Source organism: Labrus bergylta, chromosome 5, assembly GCF_963930695.1.
Source record: "Labrus bergylta chromosome 5, fLabBer1.1, whole genome shotgun sequence".
Lineage (NCBI taxonomy): Eukaryota > Metazoa > Chordata > Actinopteri > Labriformes > Labridae > Labrus > Labrus bergylta.
The window spans coordinates 9,615,533-9,638,907 of record NC_089199.1 but is presented as its reverse complement, the minus strand read 5'-3'; the positions used below and the strand labels follow the sequence as shown (position 1 = coordinate 9,638,907).

Here is a 23,375-nt window from a genome sequence, read left to right as displayed (position 1 = left end):
TGTCTGGCACACAATCCCCTTATAAACTGCAGATCATATTGTATCATAGTCAGATAGAGCATGTTCATTGGTGAGGGCTGAGGACTGTAGATGATGCAAGATTTTTTTTTTTGCACAGGTGTCCTGATTAACAGCTATTCTATAATTTCAGATGAACAGAATGTGAGCTTTGTTTGAAAAGGTTTTTTTTTACAGTTTTCAAACAACCTAAATTAAGATATAAGTTGCAATGCTGAGAATACAATATGCAATTGTGTGTGTGTGTGTGTGTGTGTGTGTGTGTGTGTGTGTGTGTGTGTGTGTGTGTGTGTGTGTGTGTGTGTGTGTGGGGGCAGCTGTACAAGTGGGTGAGTTTTTCTGTCACGCACTGTGCTCTATGAGTCTGACTCATGCGAGAGTGGAGTGAGAGAACACAGCTCACAGCTCTCTCTCTCTCTCTCTCTTAAAGCACACAAACACACCTGCCACTCCACAGGGTAACCAGTTATTACTTGGTGTTCCTATTTAATAGAATGTATGGGCACAAAAAATGCCAGGGGAAGTATTGTACAGCGAGAGCTGGATGAAGAGGGTTTTAAACTGAAGGCCTAAAAGATGGAATTATGCATCCCACGTTCATTTCTATTCGCTATTGTGTTCTGACCTAAAGTACACATGCTGCTTTGTTTCTATGGCGACATTTCTTGCAATTTTTTTTCTTCATGTTATTATGTTGTGGGGAAAAAAAAGCGATTATATAATGTTATGCAAGAAAAAAAAAAGGCGTCTCATTGATGTGCTTCGTGAGCTCCTTTTAAATAAGTTCAACACTCAAAAGGTTTCATTTACACCTCTTAGGAGGATTCTTTTTTTGGAGTCCTGGCAAGTAGCGCATCAAGGGCAGCAAAGAAGGGAAGAACAGACACAAACTGACGGTGACTCATGCGGGATAAAGGCTTCAGTGCATATGGTCCTTATCAAAATTCATGAAACAGTTATTATTGTGTTAAGATTCTGTGCATGGGTGAGTGCGGTCCAGTCCCTGGTGCATGTGACCCACATTTAAAAAAAATCATGGCTCTACCATTAAGACCAAGCCAAGGCGATGCCTTTTTTTTACAACATGATTTTGCCATGGGAGCGTCGTTTGTGAGGAGACTCTTTGCCTTCAAATAAGCGCTGCAAGTGGCAGTAGTCAGAATAAGATTGAGAAGAAGAAGAACAAGTGATTTATTAGTAATTGAGTGTATTTTTTTTTCTCCACAGACTGAGCCTCAAACCCTTTAATGTTAGCTGCCCAGAACGCCCTTGATGTGGACACAACATTAATGAGACATCTGTTTACAGCCTCCATGTGTGTGACTTTGTGTGAGTGTGTGTTTGTGTGCATGGCAGAGACAAAAAAGTCAGAGATAGAGATAGAGTGTGGGAGAGCGTGTTTAGAAACAACTGCTCAGAGTTAAGGGCAAAGTTTAATGGGGTCAGTTACCTCATTCCTGTAATTCCAGACTGTTCAAGTGTTCATTCACTGCAACAATGATCCATCCATCCATTCTGCCTTCAATCTATTAGCCATTATTCTACCTTTAATTCAGATGTCCATCTATGCAATTTAAATAGTTGACAAGTAAAGTACAATACATAAAGTCAGTAAGTGATGCTTTAAAGGGCTAGTCATCCTGAAATGAATTCTTATTAATCTTATAAACACTACAGTAAATGATATAGAGCTGTTCTTCTCCTATAGCTGTATAAATCCTATTTTCACCAGTTTGTTTCTCACTTTCTCTTTAACACATACGGTCAAATCTGGTGTATAAGATGCACTTCTAACACCTGTTTTAACATCTTAAAAGTGGGATGTGTCCTATATGCAGGTGCGACCAATATACCAGTATTAAATTCTGAGACATTGACGTCATGATTGCTAGTGGAGCTGCCCCCCTCACATATTGCACGCGACTTGACACTTTTGACAATTTGCCACCATTCATTGTGTATTGTAAGCAGCCGCTTCCCTCTCAAAAGGTGCTCGGATACAAAGAGATGCAGAGCAGGCCGGTGGTGCCAATTTTTAACGGCTTTTCTCCTTCATTTGGTGGTATTCAGTAATTAAACGTTGGGGAGTGCTGGTTTGATCAATTCAAGACAGTGACTAGCAGGTGGGCAGTGAGACTTGTGGGCAGTGGATCCTTACTTCACAAATATCTCTGTAGACAGAGAGCTTATCTAATGCACCGGCACAGTAGCTAGCAGAGGTGCAAACTCCACATGGTTAAAACAGATGGCACTAAAAGAGCTACACAGAAACGGCACGTTGTGAACTTTGCTGAATGCAATGAAAATCATCAAACAGGAAGATAGTTTAATATTTGTATTTGTCTCGGAGACCAGGTGAACAGACTGTGTCCTATAAACCGGTGCGAGTTATATTCTGGATTTTCAGGTACATGCAGATATTGAGGAAACATACCTGTTCCTGACTCCTCTCATGCATGACTGTTGGTATATTTACAAAGGGACAACTATATGCATGACTGCAGAAAAACAAGAGCATGTTGAAGTAATATTTAAGATTTGGAGCTACGTGTAATACCTCACTTTAACTTCCTATTAACAAATCAGAATGTAAATTGCTTCATTTTGAATGATTCCTTTCGTTATCTTGGGGGTCAGTAATGTTTTCCTTTCAGAGGCAGAGATTCAGCTGCTGTATTTTCACTTTTGCCCACACATACAAAAATCCGCAACCCTTCATCCCCCGGGAGTGAAAAGGGAGAGCGACCAGGGGCCAAGAGGCTGAAAGGGAGAGTGACAGTGGTCTATCTGCTGTCTCCCATCTGGGCGTCAGTCTCTGGTTTCGCCCCGGGGGCTCAGATAAGCTCCGGACACAATAGGGACAGCTATTAAAATTCAAACTACCAGAGAGAGTCATGAAATAGTCATGGGGGGTAAGGGAAATCTACACACTCAAAAGTGGCCCCTTATTGTCTGTCTGCTTGGTAGAGCAGGAAACAAACAGCAAGTTTGGCTGACACACCTTTGTAGCCAATTTCAATACAAACTTTAAAAACAATGTGAATTTGAAATGTAATATTAGAATTTGTCAACATATATGTACATCAACCAAATATACACTATCAAATACTATAGAATAATATAAAAAAGACCCTTTAATCATTCAACACTGTTGCTATAGAAGGAAACAAACACTACCACTGAAGGGAGAAAACAGTGGAGTCAAGTATTGATCTCTGCAGCAGCATCTTTTGATTCATCTGTAATGTGAGTCCCTATAATGCATCCAAAAATGTTCCATCTACTGCACGAATTGATGCATCTCCTTTAAAATTCCTGATATGCAACAGATGTACTTACGGTACATGGTATTTAGAACAATTGATATTTCCATATACCACTAATGTAAGGATAGCCTTTAAGCGGTGATGTACTGAACAGAAATAATAAAGCTCTTGATTCATAGAGTAGAAGATATATCTATGATATAAATAGTAAAGGAGTAGTTGATTAAACTATGAAACGATGGGGTGCTATTTTACTTTGTCCAACCAACAGCACACACAATCTTTAAGAATTCTATAGATGATAATATGAAAACATTTATGGAAAAATTAGAAATGTATCTTTTAAACACGACTTTCATGATTACTCTCAAGATATTCTCTACTATTGTTTTTTTTGGATCATTCAAGTAACTGATTAATGTTTCAATACTACTACAAAAGTTTGAGTAAATTGGTAAATTTAAAAAGCAGTTAAAACAACCTGTGAAATTGTAAATGCAACTTGGCATAGATGCGTTAGTAAGACACATTTATTAATAGGGGGACGTTTCTTTGCAGAACATATACTTTTTACACATTTTCAACTGAAAATGAACTGTTTCTACGATGATGCTTCTTCAACCACTGAATGTTTGATCACAGAATTTCCCTTTTAGGATTCACTAACATAAGAAACTACTTATACATGTGTTTAGAATTACATAATTTGCATAACTTTGCCACAAAAGAAGGGGTATATTAGCACACAATGAAGCTGATTTGACATGATTGCATATTTAGCAGTGCCATATTTTGGTGCTTTAATCTTGCACCCTTGGATGAGTGTATCTATCGCTTTAGCTGTGCCTGTTCCTCCCTGAACAGAATTAGTTTGTGCTTCCTTTTCCTCTCCTCTGTTGCTGCCGGGATGCTATGGATCACTCTCCCCAACAGTTTGTCTAAACTTATCGTTAAAGATAGCTTCTCTGTGCCCTCAAGCAAGGCAGGGCTGAATCTGGTCCAAGACGGTTTATGTGCCCTTGAGTAGGAAATGCTGCCTGTCTGTATTGGCAGCAGAGGTACCACCCTTGTTCTGCCCCACAGCGGGTGAAGAAGAGAGCAGAGAGGTCAACTCCAGAAAAGAGCTGACATGGAGAGAAACAAGACGGTTATAGCGCGGGACTCTGCATATTCAGCTAAAAGCACCGCCACGCCTGTCAACTCACTATACATGCTGTTGGCGCCAGCAGCCAGTTCAGATTCAGGACGTTTCAGAGGACAAGAAGTGGATATGAAGGAAGAGATATATGACAGCAACCTAGGACAGGAATATGTCAGTTTCGCTGCATTTTTGAGATGTTCACTTATCTAAGGACAGATTTTCCAGACAGGATGGAACCAGAGTAATGAGGTGCTCCTGCTGCATGATAGTAGAAAACTTGAGTCGACAATTTGACACCACTCCCCGAACCAATACATTTATTTTACATCACAAGACAAAAATGAATGTTTTCAAATTCAAAGTACAACAAACAAGGACAGAAAACGTGACTACACTTTGGATGAATAAAAAACAGCTGATTTAATTTCTACCTTGAATAGCTGTATTTTAAAACTACACAACCACTTATTTGAAAGCTAAGTTAGTTTGGGGGAGAATCAACCACTGACAATCACTTCCCTCATGCTTGAAACCCGAAAAGCTTACAGTATAATGTAAAAGAGATCACTTGTGGGGCGCCGTATAGCAGCCTAGCGGATTTAACACGCGCCCCATGCTCAGAGGTAATAGCCCTCGTCACAGCGTCTCTGCCGTTTGCTGCATGTCATCCCCTGTCTCTCTTCAGCTGTCCAATCCAATAATTTAATAGAAAGAAAAAGAAAAAAAAGAGTACATGCAAAACCTATCCAAAAAAACTCTGAACTCACAGACAACATGCAGTAAAGTGATTATTTCCATAATTCAGATTTAATTCTAATTTAGTTCACTTCTATTAAAGATAAGTACAATTTGCATCAACAATCTTATCTCTAACTCTCATAAGCATATCAATGCTTATTTGTATTAAATTCAGGAAGGTTGACTTATAATTTTTTTATTTTTAGAATTGGGTTGCTTTAAGCTGTTTCAAATCTGCTCAAATAGATAGATAGATTTTTTTTTTTTTTTTTTTACATTATCCAGTAATCCAGTATATCATATACCAAGCAGTACATTATAGTCTAATGTACACTCACACAGGCAGACATACTATACACTGTTGTGAGTCAGCACCAGGCTCTATGGGAGCAGGCCTATGAAGTCTGGTTTTTGGCATCAGTCCCCTTAATTCAGTCAGGCATCTCTTGGGACAGCTGACTTCATTGCAGGCCATGTACATGACTGTGTGTCTGTGTGTGCGCATATTTGTGTTTGTGTGTCTACGTGTCTGGCTGTGTGATAGTCTCTGACAAGCTGGGCTTTAAAAGAAGAAATTATCCACTGCCTCAGAAAAAGTTCTTTACAGTACAATAATAAGAAATACACTTAATGTGCGGCACACAAATATAACCTATATTTTCCTGGTAGAACTGCAGGCATTTTATCAATGCATCATTCTTCTGTAAGCAGTGTAATTCTCAAAAGGAAAATCCATATAGCATCTTAGCTTTTCAGCTGATATTTATCACCTGGAATAAAAAGTGGTACAGTTTACAGATTAAATGTCATTAAAGGACATTTCTCATACAAATATAAGGCTTGTTCAGGACTAGTTATGTATTTCAGCGGTCCTTGTTTAATCTCTGTTTGGGGAGCCAGCCCAAATTCTCCTTCCCCAAACATAGAAATCAAACTCTCATATAAAAGCCTAAGCATCGGAGAACTGAATGCACTTCAAAACACGTCCCGGTGAAAATGTTCACACGCCACCTGCTCATCTTATTCAACTGAGCTGCATTCAAACATTGACCAGCTTTGCAACCAAACAAATCAAGTAGTAAGGCAGACAGGGGGTCTATCTATTGGCACAAACAACTTCATAAATTAAATTAAAATTTTTAATCAATGCTTTAAAAAATGGGAAGCTGCATGGGAAATAACATTTAGGATTGACCTTGTTGCAGGGCGGAGAAGGGGGGAGGGCATCAACAGTGAATCACTTTTAAAAGGGTATTCGTCCTCACCAGTTTTCTTCAAGATGGTAGGAGGTATACATGGTCTGTTGTATTGACCATTTATGACTAATTAAGTCTGTAATCTGCATTACTTGATACCGTCTCTAGAGAATGAGATAAATCATTATAAACCATTCTGTGCTCTATTATGATGACATGATTTATTTGTCCTGAAATATTAACTAGTAATACCATAAGCCAATAGTTTTTTCCACTACTCCAAATGTTAGCCTTCAAGGCAAATTGAGCTCTCCTGAAAACACTGTTGATGTATCATCACAACTACTGAAGAACTGATTTAGTTTCATGACATAAGCAAACAAAAACAGAGCAATGCTAGTGGAGATTATAACATCAGTCAGCACTAGTAAAACATTCCCAACTCATGATTTACGATCACACAATGTGACAGTGGTCTAGATCTAATAGCCAAGATAATAAAAAAGGGAGGAAGATCAAAAGAAGCGAGTTAGCTTCTCTGACCTGCTAGGCGGATGATTACATTTGCTCAGCGTGTTTGATTGTAACAAAGCGAAGTCTGTCTTCAATATATTGAGCCAGGCAGTACAACACAAATATCACATAAAGGGTATGTTTAATAGGGGCGTGAATCTTTCATTATCTCGTAATTTAAATTCCATTCCTAAGGGTAAAATTCCAGCTAAAATTGATTTTTGATTAAAACCAATTCCCGATTTAAGACATATTCCCTATTTGTTACAAAGGGTTGTTTTTAGAATACACAATGCGCTCTAACGTTTGCCTTCAATGAGAACGGGACCAACCGAATGCCTTGTTGCTCCGTAGACAGTAGACTGCTGAAAAAGTCACTGTCTCGTTTCATAGCTGTAAAAGCATTACCTACTGATACTGACACATCCTAGAAACAAATATAGAACAAGCAGAAGATAGTGCTGAAAATTCCTGTCTGGTCTGACCGTCTCTTAATTGTCTTCCAACAGACTGTTTTCTGTTGAGACACGCTCATAACCAGACAGCGCCGGGTGCTGCTCTTTCTCTTATTAAAAGTCAATGTAGATCGCCAACTAATGATCTATCTCCCTCCCACTACTATAAAGCAATGATAATCCATACAGATGATCAAAAAGAGGGGATTTTCTTAAACAGAATCAATATCACAGTGCTGTAAAAAAAAAAAAAGTGAGTCAATTCAAATATGTTGGCCTATTAAAAGGCGGTAGGAAAACAAAAGCTGCCTCGGTATCGTAAATGTTGCAGAGAAATATCTTGAAGAGAGTCTGATAGAAAAGGGTATGAAACACTGAAACAGTTGCAACTTTTTCAGGTTAAAGGCTCAGTCATATTCATATGCTGGTGCTGCTCTAAGAGAAACCATAAAGGACGGGATATGTGTCAGTCAGTTTGATGTTTCAAAAACTCCCCCATGGTAGGAATGCGCAAGCAGAGCAGAGAGAGTGCTCAGGACAGCAAAATGCATAAAGATGCTCATGCTCTGCTGAAATAAAACAAGTGCACATACATTAATTAAATTCCAGAATTAAAGTATTTCACGTCTTTCTTTCTTTTTAGGAGGGTTGGGAGTTTGCTTTGGGGTGGCGGGGCTGCCCGTCCAAATGAATAATATGAGAAACACTGCACAGAAAGTAGAGTTTCCCAGATTCAAGCCTCGAGGCAAAATGGCAACACATACACAACAGGAGATGGATTGTCATCTTTGCTTTAATTTGAATCTGCAGAATGTTACTGGACTGCCGTGACAAAGATCAAGGTAATAAGACAAAGTAAGGTCCTTTGGCAGAGGTGATGCAAATACCAGAGATCCTTGTTTTTCATTTCTATGTTAATCCAGCGAGTTCATTTCATTTGACGACTGCCTGGTTTCAAAAAAGACATACCATAACCTGTATACAGAAGCACTCCTTAAGACTCCAACATCTCCCTTTACCTGGTTAATCTTCATAATATTGCATATAAGAACTGCTGGGGGGTAATTGACCACAATACCGTTTAAGCCTGCCTCAAGGTCACTGCTCCGACACTGCAGAAGAACACCTGTGTGAGTAGTGGTGTGGCTTCATTGCAGAGCAAAATGGCTGAATATCATTTATAATCTGTCCTCCGAGAGCTGTCTCTCTCTCTTCTTCACTGCCTCCCATTACACTCTCTTTCTTTTTCTAGCTCCTCTTTCTTACTGAGTCACTAGGAAAAGGGGGAGAGGGAAGGAGAGGAGCAGAGGAGTTGCAGAGCAGGAGAAATTGTCCTTATTAAAGAGACCGCTGCTCCATGTGATAGATCCCTTGTGGGACAGAGATTAAATAGACTGCGTCAGAGGGGAACGCGCTCGCGGTGCTGCGACTGGAGGACGCATTAAGTATGATCATCAGGGAGGGAGGGATGGAGGGAGGAAAAGAAAGAGAGCAAGAAGGACAGATGGAATGAGGGAAAGCAGAGACAAGCAAGTGGGGGGAAAAAAGAAGAGGAGAGACAACGTGTTTTAAATAAGAAGAAAGAAATGTATAGAAAATGTTGCAGAAACCAGACTGAAATGTGGACTTCACTTCAAGGGAGGGATAAAAAAAAAAAGAGTAGAAGGAAAACAGGCAGAAGCTGGGTGTGAATGAAGGAAAATGAGAAAGAGCTGAGATTAAATGGGAGAGCAGGAGAGGTGTTTTTTTTATTTATTTATTTTAAAACCCAACTCTGCAGGCACAGAGAGGAGAGAGGGAGAAGCAGAGGAGAAGATGGAGGTGGATGACAGATGCGTGGGGCAAACTGTTTCCTGAGTTATGTATAGAACTCATAAAGGCCTCGTCATGGGAACAGTGGAGAGATATGTAGGAGGGAGAAGAAGAGTAATAGTGGCACAGTCTTGATATAACAGAAGGAAACTACAATGTTTTACGTATGATACAAGACGGACTTGAAGAGGCAACAGCAGAATGGTAAAGGAAAGATAAGTAGAAAAATGGAGTAAGTTTATTGATTCGTATGCGTCTTACCTGCAAGGAAAAAAAAATACATTTACAGCCATCGTTCATTCATCTTATTTTCTATCTCTCTCCTGTTGCATTTTTTTTCTTTTTGTTCTTTGTCTACTTCTGCCAATGACACACACACATCGCTTTATGTGTGTCCTTGAAGTCAAGGCAATGTCACTAAGGACAAATGAAAATCTGCAGATTCCTGGATTCAGATCAATATGCAGTATGTATACAGTATGTGAGACACTGTGATGCTTTTGTATGTTACTTTGTCGAGAAATGTATGGACTGTTGTTGCTGTGTGTGCGTGTGTGTGTCTGGCATCATATCACATTCTGATAAACAAGTCAAGTGCTCACCCTGTTGAGTGGACTGTTAACGCAAGAACCATCAACAGCCTCCTCCCAAGAGGAATACAAGGCAGTGTGTATGATGTATCATGTGGACACAATTCACTACTGCCATTACTGTCATGAAAAGCGATTCAGCTGCATTCCCCACAGAGATCTGCTATAAACATCACTGTCCTGAATCAACTCATTGTCACCTGCATTTAAGCGAGACATTTGTCCACTTGTCATAGCCTGCTGCGGTCTATGCAACTGGAGGTTTCAAGGTTGATTCAAAATGTATACCAACATATCTGTTGTGTTGGCTTTGTTGCAGTCATTGTTCAGTGACCCCCCCCCTTTTTTTTACATTTCAAAGACAACATCCCAACTGATGTTAAACATTTTTCATAGTTTACAGACATGTGGAGGAGTGGTGTGCTACTTTTCTAGCACAATTACATTGTTACCAACTTAGTAAAAGAAGTGAGAATAGAAGAGAGAGATGATGAAGGTTACAGATGTAGAGCAGGTCTATTTAGGCTACGCTGTACATGGGCCCACTGGGAATCCAGCATCCACCAGCACACCAAAATAGAAATGGGACGGAGGAGAGGAGAGGAGAGGAAAGGTGCGGTGAGGCAGCCGGATTGGAGATGGAGAAAGAGAGAGAGCAAGGGAGTCAGGGCAGGTGAAAGGGGAAATGAGGAAGAGGAATAAAGGGGACAGGATGGACAGATAGGGAGGGGTACAAGTAAAATGGCAGTAAGTGATTAGAAAAATGACAGGAATTATATTTTTCATTATGAAGTTTGCTTTAAAAGGACGTTTGGCACAAGAGGTCTTTTAAAGTCAATTTTCTTTATGCCAAGTGTCATAATAGTAGGCTGAAGTCAGTTTCACCTTTACATAGTAAATATGTGCTGCAACAGAATTTAGCACTGGAATAAACTAAAGAGTGGAAATGTAGAAACAGCGAGTCTGACTCTTTCTGCAAAAAACAAAATAAGTACATTTCCTAAAATCGTATTTGATCTTCATACAATTGTTGAGTTCTAAATGTCATAGGTCTTAAGTTATTTCAACCTTTTTGAGGAATCATGTTCTTTTCTACATCCTAAAGGCCCATTAGTCTCAGCTGCAACAGAGAAGAGGTCAGTTAGTTGTGAATCACACAAGTAGAAAATTCAAAGAGCAAAGAGGAAACAAGATGAAGTGATGAAAAACGGACTCGTTTATTTTTTACTTATTTCTGTGTCTGTTATTTTGGTGTCTACACAGCATATATATTCCACCCTATCAGTTTTTTCATACAATGAAGTGCACCATACATGTCAATATCTTTCTTCATGCAGGGGTTTTTACCAAAGACTTTTTCCCCCTCCCGAGCATTACCAACCTCCAAGAGTCAATGCAGAAAATAAGTACAGTAGTACTCCACTTTAAGAGCCTTCTGAGCCTCAAATAATTCATCCAACAATACATCTAAGTGCTGAAAGAAGGACTGGGAGAAATGAGTTGGAGGAGTCATTATTATTAACCCTGCTAGAAATAAGAACCACAGCCAGTTTATGCAGGATGCAGATGTGCACATTTTTCTACATCAGTTTGGAGGTAAAAGCTTTGGGTTGTCTTTGCATCTGGTATGAACGCAATCACTCTATGTATAAAAACTATCTTTGAAGGTTGAAGGAAAGTGCCGCTCAGGGAGAAATGTACCGGTAAGTGGCAGAGGAAGTGTGTGTGTGTGTGTGTGTGTGTGTGTGTGTGTGTGTGTGTGTGTGTGTGTGTGTGTGTGTGTGTGTGTGTGTGTGTTACATACTTTCTTTTTTGAAACAGGTAACTGACAAGGTAGGTAAAATATAAGTAATAAGTATAAGTAAAGTGAAAAACCACAGAATTTTAAGCATGGATCAAATTTCTTCTAACATAAGTATTCCTTCACCTTGGAGTGTAAAGTCAAACAGTGAACTATAAAGTATATATTTATTAAAAAAAAGGGGGACTCTTGCAGTTTCTTTCTTTGCTGCTGATGCACTTTCTGCTAAGGGTGATAATAATATGAAGCAAACTAGAGGTATTAAAAATGATATTGCTGAACTTGGAAGGTATTCATGTTTTCAAACACTCACTGTTCAACTCAAATATTATTTGATGTTATACAAACATGCAGTCATATCTTAATTGCCTAAAAAGCGTGCCAATGTACTTTTGCATGTTGTAAAGACTCCTTGTGTATAATGTGGTTTCCACTCATATCTATATTTACTCCTTCTTCCCTGCACAGTCTTCTCTAAGTACACTCCTACCCTCCCTTTCTCACAACATCAAAGACTATCGATGCCCTAAGCACCTCTTCATCCTCCCGACCCTTGAGGAATGGCTTTGCCCTGAGCACTCACTCACAATTCTTTGTTTCCTACCCAGAAGCACCTGCCAATGTGCTGCAGCTTTTTTGACAGTCTCAGCTGTAATGTTCTCAAAAGAACAGTTGCACTGTGAGCACCCACAAACCGCCTTTCCTCCTATCTCAAGAGAAGCAGGTCATTCTGGAAGCAATTCCCTGCCATCCCTTCTTGGAAATGTAGCCGTAGCCTGACATCCCATCTGGCCCCCCTGAATGACTCATGCCATTCACCTGCTGGCTGCCTAAAGGGAAATGCTAGCTCCTTCACCCCACAGTAACCTTCAAGGCAACTTACAGGTAACTACATCCTGGGTGAAGGTAGCCAGTAGAAGGTTGCAGGCTTCTGTGAAAATTAAAGGGTATGAGAGGGTAATTCAGGCATGTTATACAGTAGCTTCACTTACTCATCAAACAGTTATTTCAGCATCATCATCTTCCTCATGTTGATTCCAGATATCTCATGGGATTCCCATTTGGAAAAAATGTTTTTCTTTCCTAGGATAATAATTTTTTAACCTTAATTTATATTGAGATTTCCTATGGTTTAGGAAAAAATGTTTTCCAATGACGCGTAATGCTCGTGTGAGGTGACTTTAGCTGATTATGAAACAACAGATTGAACATTTCCATAAAACCATTTGAATAGCTGAAAATGCTGCCAGTGGGAAGGTGTCAAACACAAGCCCTATTGAGACTGCCAGTTCAAGGTGTGATATTTACGCCCCTGTGATGTCTCACCTTCAATATGAATGTCATGGAGGAGAGCTGGGGAGGGAATAAGTGATCCCTGCTCTCTACCACCCTCAGAGGTAGACACAGAGGTGTTACAGGGGCAAGATGGGATCGGCGGAACAAGCAAGGGAGAACAGTGCTGTGTGTGTGCGCAGGTGTGAGAGTGTGTGTTTGTGGCCCTCCTGCTGTTTCTCTTCATGTCTTGTTTCGTCATTTTAAGGCTCTGAGCCTCTTTTTTTTTCCAAGTGTCAAGTATTTCAGCCACAATGTATTAGAAGCTTACTGCAGCTGCGTCTGAATGCACGCGGTCTTTAGAAATACGTCCTCCCTGCATGAATGGCTTTACTGACAGAGCCATTATGCATTTATGCTGCATGAAAAGCTATAGCCATTCACAAACTGTTAGCATCATTTCAGAGGGCTGATATAGGCCACAGTATACAGGGCTAATAGGTCAAGCGTGCTCAGTGCCTCTTATCATCAAATGCCGGCCCCTGGGACGCATACACACTACACGCAGCACACATGATGACAGCGAGCTATACAGAATACAGTCAAGGATAATTACCATGATCATATTTCAGGGGTAACATATGTTCTATGGAGCAACCATCCAGCCACAAGGGATCCACACAGCATAAACATGGAAACACCTGGGATCACTAAAGCAAATAGCAACAGACACCATCACTCTGTTTCCGCTTAGTGAAAGTTCACTTGGGAGATTCAATCATTCAATTTAACGACTCATAATTATAGTGAGGAATGAGAAACATGAGCACCTTGCATGTTGGCTGTGGTGCATGATCTTGAACATGACACTGAAGACTTGTAAAATGTCTTCACAAAATAAAAATATTGGAAGATTCTGGCAGCGTGTCACGTATACTAACAGAGTACTCCACAAGATTCTCCATGCCATCTTGTTAATCCAATAAACACCAGAATAATGGATGGCGCACACACATTGCAGTGTTTTGAATAATCCATCAGGTCGTGGACTGCATTTACATACATTATGAAAAGATCCTTAGAGCCATTATTTTGTATAATAAGTATTGAATACTGATGGTATTTTAATGGTAAAAATGACGATATATTAACCAGTATTGTTATCATGAAGTCAGTCATACAGTGGAGCTCCTGAAGTGTCAGGTTTCACAATACACCACATTATATTCCTATTTTCTGTCATGACTTTAATTACTTGAATTTGAGTTTTACTAAAAGTCTGCTGGCTGTGATTCTGGGTTAGTGTTTAGAGCACTAAAAGTATTCAATATTTGTGTATCTAATCAGAATTCTCACGAGGAGGGGGAAATTAAATTATAATTTTATGTCTTATGATAATTTTATTGCTAGTTTAAATTCAGTCTGATTTCAGTATCGCTTCAACACTGCAGGCAATTTTTCAAACGTACGTTGCAAATATGGTGAGAAGCAATAGGCACCGCATCCTCTTTCATTAGACTCAATGTTCCTCAGCGTTTTAATTTTCTTCCGTACCATTCGTTTTTAGTCTTTATTCTTCATGGAGCCTTACAAGTCTTTTTGAATAGATCTGCTTCATTCTGCTGTTAGATAGGCAGAGTGGACCTGGACCCGGTATTACCACCAGGTGACCTAGAAGGGGTGCTGAAGACCGGGGAAAACAATCTTCTATGACCATCAGCCTATAGGGTTACAGGTTACCTCTGATATCACTCAGGTGTCACTGATCAAAAGATCCCTACATCAGGGGGAGGTGGATAATTTCAACACTGTCATAAATATTCAATACGCACATGAAGGCATCAGAGAGGGCTGTTTTTTGTATGCTTGCTGTACACCAGCTTGGGATGAAGAAGAAGAAAAATCTACTTAAATGCAGTATGAGTACCAAGCAAAAGGTACAGCAATATCTGAAATAGATGTCCATATAAATATTTGAATAACCTAAAGAGGATATTATGGCATAGCTTAGGTAGGTATGTAAGGGAATATCAAGGGATCTTAGGGTACCAAATGTGGTGCTTAATGCAATTCTCCACTTGTCTTCAATGATTTATTTATACCCCTCCATAATTAAAACTAGGGTCATGATACAACCACACTGTCCTAAACTTCAGAAATGAAGTGTTTTCTGTATTTTACAATAACCAAAGAATAATGACTAATAAATATGAGCTTTTCTATTTCCCATATGTTTATTATCATGTGTCTTGTGCTTTTTATGTCGTTCATTACCGGTCCATCTTTGCAGATGCCAAAGCACAACCCACGTGGCCAAAAGCCTCACCATGTTGCCCCAGAGACCTTCTCCTTGATAAGGCTACGGCTGATTGGCTGACAGAATGGGAGAGTGACATGAGCGGGTGTGGGTGTAGGGGGGCCAGTGTTGCATGGGGGTGGGGGGTGTGGGCTAAACTGTCCAGAGAGATTTCGATGCATACTAAACAGGTCTCACACTAGCTGGCTGAGAAGAATTTTCATTAGACCCTTCAAACAGGACTCCTCCTCTCTCTCTCCCTCCCCCCACCCATTTCTCTAGGTGTTTTACACGGTTTGTGCATGTTTTGCATTACATAAAACAGGTGTAACAGGTGTATAATGATCGATATCCAGTCCAACAATGAATACATTAAAAACCTGCCAAGCAGGACACATTCTTTAAGATGACATCTTCCATACAATTCACACCAGTGCACACACATGTTCAAATACACGGAAAAGAACAGGACTCACCTTCTGTTGGTGAGGTTTTCAGTCGTTTGCACAGTCCCTCTACACCCCCGTAGTCCTCCTGGAGCTTGACCACCGCCTCTGTGCCACGCAGCTCCATGAGCGAGCGCAGATCCATGACCGAGCAGCCGAAGCCTGCCGCATGGTTCTCCTCGTTTCTTTGGTTCTTGGCATAAAAATCGCTGTTGGACATGTCCCCCATGATGTCAGCTTGTCAAGTCAGATAGATAAGTGTTTCTTATTGCTTATAGATCAATCAAAAACCTTGCACAACTGAGGGATGAGCTCAGGCTCATCTGAAAAAATCCAAAATAGGTATCAAGCAGGCAACCAACCAAAAAAGGGGGAAAGAATGCCACTTGTAGGTTAAGTAGGCAGACAGAGCGATTAAAAAGGGAGGGGGGGGGAATCCGGGGGGGGTTAATCGATGAGCAGTTTTGCTGGTTCAGGAATGACTGTCAGATATCAGTAGACCAAAACCATCAAAGAGGAGAAACAGAAGAAAAGGAGAAAGAGCAGCAGCAAACGAGGAGAGGAGGGGATGATGAAACACAAGTGGGGAGCATCCAGGTGAGCGTTGGAAAGCCCCAGTGGTCAGGTCCTGAGAAGGGAAATGATGGTGGTGTCAAGTCCTGTAGGTCTCAGGCTCACCACGGCTGCAGTCCAAAACCACTCCATGTGTTGCTTCCCATTGCTGCTATTCTGCTGTTGCCTCCGCTGCCTTTCCGTCTCTACATGGTGGTCTTCCCCATCACTGCTAGAGAAAGAGAGGGAGGGAAAGGGGACAGAAGGTGAGGGAGGAGGAGGGAGAGAAACAGAGAGAGAGAGAGAGAGAGAGAACACGAGAATTAGAACGGCGTTCTCAGAGCAGGAGAGAATGCAGCGGTAAATGGTGCACAGCTAAAGGACAACCTCTCCTGCCTGCTGCAGTAACCGTAGCTCTGCTGTCTCTATCTACTGCTACTGCTACTGCTGCTAACCTCATTCTGAGGACACACCGACTGACAGAGAGAGGGAGAGATGATACGAAAGAGAGGGAGGGCGGAGAGAAGAGGATGCTCCTTTCTGGTGCAGAGCAGAGAGGAGTTGTGCGGGCGGGAGGCTGGGGCTGCTCTGACGACAGAGCGGAGAGGCAGCACGTAACACTGCGCTGTCACAGGGAGGATGGGCTGAGCTGTGGAGCTGTTGCTGCTCTCTCACCGCTACTGCTTGCTCTCATTCTACAGTGAGTGACCTCTCTTTTGCAGTCTCTCAATCTCAGCGGTCCATTCTTCTCTCTGGTGTCTTGTAAAGCCTGGCACTAATTATTTCACTTCATGTCTGCTGCCCTCTAATCTTAGAACCACAGTCAGTTTGCAGAAGCGACTTCTGAAGAGGTAAGATGTTACACTCCAATGCACTGTTGTTCAAGACATTACAGGAGCTAATATGGCTTCAAGTGTGTATAGGGCTCAAGCCTTGTTACAATGTCCCTTCCAGTGCCCACATAAACCAGTCTGTTTTTGATTACTGGCGTGCTGTGGTGATTGAGTACTATAACCTCTGAATCCACTGTTCACTTATAGCTATGTGACAGCACACCTTTTTTTTCCCCAAGATTTTTTTATTGGCCTTTTTGTGCCTTAATTGAAGAGACAGGACAGTGGACCTAGTATTTTGCTGTTGGAGTAGTTTCTATCTTCTCCTGGTAAACAGTAAAAATGTCATTATTTGGCCAGGTGAAATGGACACAAATACATATTTATGTGTCGCAGTAAGATTCTTAGAAACTAGCTGACACCTTCAAAATGAAACAGTAAGAAGTTTAACTCAAAAACAGACGGTAGAACATTTCAAGACACAATTTTTCTTTCCATTAGTAGCCTGTTAGCTACAAAAGGAATACGTGGAGATTTCTGGTTAAAAATGTAACAACATGAAGATAGTAAGGATTCAATTGGTACTCGTTGCATAGGCTGATTAACCAGAATTACACAATCAGCAACATATTCATTGGCAAACATCAAGTGTGATGATTAGGGATGTGAAGTGAAAATAAAACATCATCGACGTATTTCTCATCGAGTTGAAAACTGTCTGTGAGTGCATACTGTAGATGCAGAAGCAGCAGCCAATATGATGGAGTCTGATGTTGAACTTAGCAACAGTCTATCTTCTATGTAAAGAATCATATAAGATGCCCTCACCACTTTTAAATTATGTGTACCGCAGCTAGGGGAGAAAAAGATCACAGCTGACAACAGGATATGATACAGAGTCCTCTGATTGTGCCAAAAACTGAAGATATAGTTTCTAACAAACACTCTCCGTTTGTTTATTATTATTAGTATATTTTCCCACTCATATACTTTGTCATTGAAGTTTTCTTAGAAATAGTGTAAAATCTCTTCTCGTCTTGTTCTTGTGTATCATCACACAGCTAGTGATGATACAGCACAGATGGGACTTGTAGCAGACACAATGGTGTGCTCAGGAACAGCACTGACCTTGTCACAGCACGGCGGTGAGAGACCCTGCCAACACGTGAATACACATCTGTATCTCCACAGGAACCAGGCCTGGCTGCTAATGAGCTCAAGCCATTACTGAAGTGACAAAGTTAGACAGCGTTGGCAATGTCACCTGAGCAGGTGCGACCTAACAAACCTGCTAAACATGTCTGTAGTGCAGATTAAGTCAGTGATGAAAGCCATATAGTGCATTTACTCAAGTAATGTAATCCAGTACAATTTGAAGGTACTTCTACTCTTCAATTATGTTAAGACAAACATGTTACTATTTTTGGCAAATCTGAAATTCCAAACCTACAAAGCTACTGTTGGGGTGGTCTACAAGATTTGTATTTGGAAAAAAAAAAAAACATAATCAAAATTAAAGTTAATAGTATGCTACTACAAATTAAGCTACCAAGCATCCCAAGGAAGTAAGGTGAACAGCAAAAAGCTGTTTGTGAACAGCCACTTAATAATAGTAATAATATTAGCATGGATTTGCATAGTGCAGTTAAAGGGACCCAGGGATGCTTTACATGAGGGCAGAGCAGCTCCAAAGCACAATTAATATATTTACTGACCGAATATTGATAATCGAAAAAAAAGCCCCCAACCCCAAATTTTGAATGCTGGTCTTTTTCTTGTAACAGTACACAGTAGTATTTTTGCTCTCTGTTATTGCTCCATTCTTCTACCACTGGATCAAGTGGCTTTTCCAACTAAGACCAATGATCGGTTTAACACCTACACAACAGATTAATATGATAATGATTCATTACATAAAAAATTACTTTAAATACTCAAGACTAATTGGGTTTTGGCTAGTTTTTTTTTTTTTTACATTAATTAAACATACAAATAAAAAATGAAGCACAGGCCGGGACTGCATCTTTCTCTATTTTTTCTCCAACCTTTTATGCCGTCCCCCTTTCCTGCCGAAAAAGGTCCAATCAATGTTGGCGGTTCTCACTGCATGCCAAGGCAGACATCTGTGCCTGCCAGATCCTCCAAAAAAATGCTAAATGAAAGCAAACAAATGTTCTCCCAGGAAATGAGATGTGTATGTGTGTGTCTGGCAGAATGGTTTGGCAAGTGGCTTGCTTAGGAGTGAAACTACGGTACATCAGAGGGATCCTGACACCTTTGTCAGTTTTCCTGGTAAACCTTTACTTTACCACTGAGGAAGAGTTTTTTTCTCTTTAGCAGCTAATTGGTTAAAAACTAAATAGATTAGCAAAATATAAACCAGCTGGTTTCTGGGGGTCCTATAGATACCATACAGATTGTATCAAAACAGCACCAGCAGGGAACACATGTTAATTCATATAATAATACATCCTATTAATATAACCAATATTAATCAAGACAGATCATCAAAAAGAATGTATAGGACAGAATTTCTAAGTATGAAACAGGAGCACACTAGTTAAACTAAACCGCCCCACAATGCATTGCTGCTCTCAGACTATCCAATCCCAGAGCTGGCAGCTTTAAATAACAGCAACTTTTCTGAAATACATTTTACATTTAAAATGACTATGAAGCTTTATTGGTAATGAAAGTTGATATATATTTTTTCAATTTTATTTACTGATGGACAGTCACACTAGCTTGCTGCTAGCTTATCCAAAGTAGCTCGGACTGGAAGTATGTTGCGTGACCTGTAGTGAAGGATGTTGCTAACGGCATACTGATCATCTGATCTAATGGAACACATTGTAAAACACAGAATTTAGAAAAATTCAAATTCAGTTTCAGCTCAGTACTCAGTGATACAAAACTATGGAACCAAGAGGGGGGATCAGCAGATTAAGCAAGAGAGAGGCTAGGATAAAGGTAAGGTGCACTGTTGTAGAGCTGTGTAACTTTAAAGCCAATGTTATTCTTTGTATACAATGTAAACTCACACACAGTCACACATAAACTGAGTGTTCATGAAACTGACTTTTTATTCCTAAAAACAAGGGAGGGCAGCTGTAATTAGAGCTATTGTTGGTATTTAGTATAAGGTCAAATCCAGAGGAAGTCAGAGTGACAGAATGGTTCTTCCTTAATGTTGAATCATTAAAGCACTCTTTAAAGTGGTTGGGATATGAAGCTTTTAATGAAAAACAATCACTCCCATCCTGTCTTTGTACTTGTCTGTCTGTCTGTCTGTATGCTGTCCCATGTCTTTTCTCTTTCAGCTTCACCTGTTTAACTATAGCTGACTAAAACTTCCCTGCTGTGCGGTTCCTTTGTCTACATCCCTGCCTACATGTCAGTCCATCTCCATTGTTGCCATCCTCCCCGTGGCTTGACAGTGAGTAATGAGTATATCATCAAGCACTCAAAGAGAAAGTGAAGAATTTGCAATAATTAACAGCATTTTATTATAAGAGTGAGAACACTAAATTGGACTTTATGAACTTTAACCGCATATGGGATCCAACTGTCCAACTGAAAACATGAAGCTCTCAGCCAGATGTTTAGACCATCTGACCAGCATACTGTACACTTTGTCCTATGAACAGCTGATGAAACAAAAAGGGATCTACCGTAGCTTTAACACAGAAAATGGTTATTAAAAGCCAATGCAGCAACTGTTTCTTTACTGCAATGTTTTCTCATACAAGTACCTATATGAATTAAAGAATGGAAAAACACAGATAACTGATCTAATGAAAGTTGATGCTGAATTTTTGAGCTAGGATGAAATTGACCTTATTGCATCATTTCGGGACTCATTTTGCTCCAGTCGAACAATGCATATGACTATACAAAGATACTCTGAATGTGATTTCTTAAACTATTATTTTTTGGAAGAATATGCCAAATGGTTAGACATTGTCAATCACTTCTAGGACAGAGCTTTTTTTGTCCCCTGCAGAATTGGTTGATGATCATCTGTAATTCTCTGTCACATGTCCTGCAGACAGTGCTGAGAGTATTGGGTGAACTCTGTGTGACAAACAACTTGACGTCCCCCTTTTCTGTAGTTCTGGCTGGAGTCTTTACATTCACCAATCTGGGGCACATGTAGTTTAGTCGTTTAGGACTACAGGTAGTCGTATTACCTTCAACTTTTTGTTTCAAACTTACTAACTGTTTTTCATTAAAATGGCAAGTATTAAGTTTCACATCAAACATAAAAAAAATCAAGCAAAAAAAATGAAAGGCAAATAAATACTCATCTTTATTTTTTATGATTCAAAACTAAAGATTTTTTATTTTTTTATCGTGATCAAATTTTAGGTGTCAAGGTTCATTTTGAGGCTGTAGTTAATATTGTTGAGAAAAGTAAAATCCCAGAGTGCAGTTTTTGTAAGTGTGTCTTGATGAAATCATCACACTCTCTCTTTCTATATTCGTCTTCAAGTCGAGACTTCCCACACAACGCGCATTATAATACTGTGTTTCTTTTTAAGCATTAATTTTACCCTCGACATGTTTTTCTCTATCTGATTGTGCCTCGTCTGCCAGGTCTCTCTGTTCTGCTCTGTGATTATAACGTGATTGATGAAAAGATCCTCAATGCTAATTGCTGCTTTCTCTTTAATGAGCAGTTCCTATAGTCTGACAAGCAGTGAATAGTTTGTTGTTGTCCACAGTCAAGCCATGCATATTCTCCATATGTCTGTCTCAAAATGTCCTTGAGCACAGTGAGGAAGAGGTAAGCCCACTGCACCACCAGCAGCAGCACTGGCATACAGCACCCCCTGCCTTTGACAGGAAATAGTGCAGGAGACTTCAGTGACGATAGAGTTGCTCTTAACACCTGCACTGTAAATATGAAATCATAATCTTGAACCCAACTTTACAAGTGCTCAGATATTTGTTGTTGCATGAAGACTTTGGTATCATAAAGGATCGATCATATTCATTATAAGGGGCTTTGTGGGAAGGACTTGACAGCACCTTCTGATGTGATGAAATTGATACAACATACTGTAGTTGAAAAACTAGGATTTGGAGATTGTGGCTGTGTGGCTAAAATTGCATCCTCCCTTTTATTCTATATACACAAATGGACATTGCTGTGTATGTAACTTTTTTTGCTGATTCATTCTTGCTGTCATGCAGAGATCACAAACATTTGTGCCAATCTTAAATCATTGCTTTTGTAGCTCATAATTTGCTTGTCCTATTGTGATCAATTCAACTAAATCTAATTTTTTTATTCAGCTTTTTCTTTTATACATGTTGTTAATCACCAGCAAGACACTACAGGTTTATTGGTTAACCATTTAGGAAATGCATTTTGTCGTAAGCTGCAACAAATGTAGGGAATGAAAATGATTAATATCTGCTTCGCTGCCTGCAGGGGTAGTTGGACCGTTCTAAAGGAATCCCCAAAAACACACTCATTTGATAGCAGCTGCTGCGCAATACTGCACTGCAATATCCAAACAAGCACACTGAGAAAAGACGAAAAATGTGTTAACTGACATTGTCTCTGAGGTGAATTGTTATATAACTACCACACGGAGAGAGCCTGCTTTCAGCCACTATCAGCGCTCTCTAATTGGGTTGAAAGCAGCTGTCATGCTAACTCAGAGCCGCAGACACAGTCTGACGAAGAAAAAGGTTATTTTAGAAGCCGATGCTGGAGCTCAAAAAGTACTGCAGCACCAACTCACATCAGGTAGTGCATAAGATGAAGTAGAGAGGGGGGGAAATGAGAACGCAGATGACTCAGACAGAGCGAAAGAGACACTTGTGAATACATATGTATGGTTGTGCTTGGTCATTGTTAGCTTATTAGATGGTGAGGGTGTTTTTTTAGAAAAGATAGGCAGCCGCAATAGCTGCACGGGCTGAAGTCGAGAAGCGAGAATGTGAAAGCTGGTGATGATATGCTGTAGCTGTGAAATGGCTGGGTTAGGCAGAGGACAAGGAACTGAGTGATTTATGTTTATGGTCAGGAAAAGAGAAGCCCAAATGGGCCCTATCTCTCACATCTGTGAAAATCTTCTCCAAATGAGGACAAGTAGTGCCTGAATTATAAAGTAAGTTGTGCTACAGTGGCTGACCCATCTCTGCCTCATGGTCCTCTACACTTCTGTCTGCCTCCTTTGCTTTATTCTGCTTCTGCAGCACACACGTCAACTTGGGCGATGTACAGATGTACACTTTCCCCTATCCTCGGCCCCTGCTTAAAATTAAACTGCCTCATCTCAAGACGTCTGTCCCTCCTTCTTGCAATGAGACATTGATTCATTCTTTGATAATGAGTTCATCCCTATCTCAAACAAATCATTTAAACTCCTGTTTCTTTAAGTCCCCCTTGGCTCAAAGCCTGTTTTCTTCTGATTGGTCAGCTTTGCTGGAAC

At 40.2% G+C, this 23,375-nt stretch overlaps 1 protein-coding gene across 19 annotated transcripts in view; it reads right to left on the bottom strand.

The window, feature by feature from the left end:
- atp2b2 (ATPase plasma membrane Ca2+ transporting 2) overlaps positions 1–23,375 on the bottom strand; it is a 125,717-nt gene that overhangs the window by 54,670 nt on the left and 47,672 nt on the right. For 5 of the 19 annotated variants that reach the window (XM_065954710.1, XM_065954709.1, XM_065954704.1 and 2 more), the window contains exon 1: positions 15,575–16,465. In XM_065954710.1, the coding sequence (XP_065810782.1) occupies positions 15,575–15,773 (199 nt within the window). In that variant the 5' untranslated portion in view covers positions 15,774–16,465. The other 14 variants (XM_065954700.1, XM_065954703.1, XM_065954699.1 and 11 more) reach the window with 9 other exon arrangements.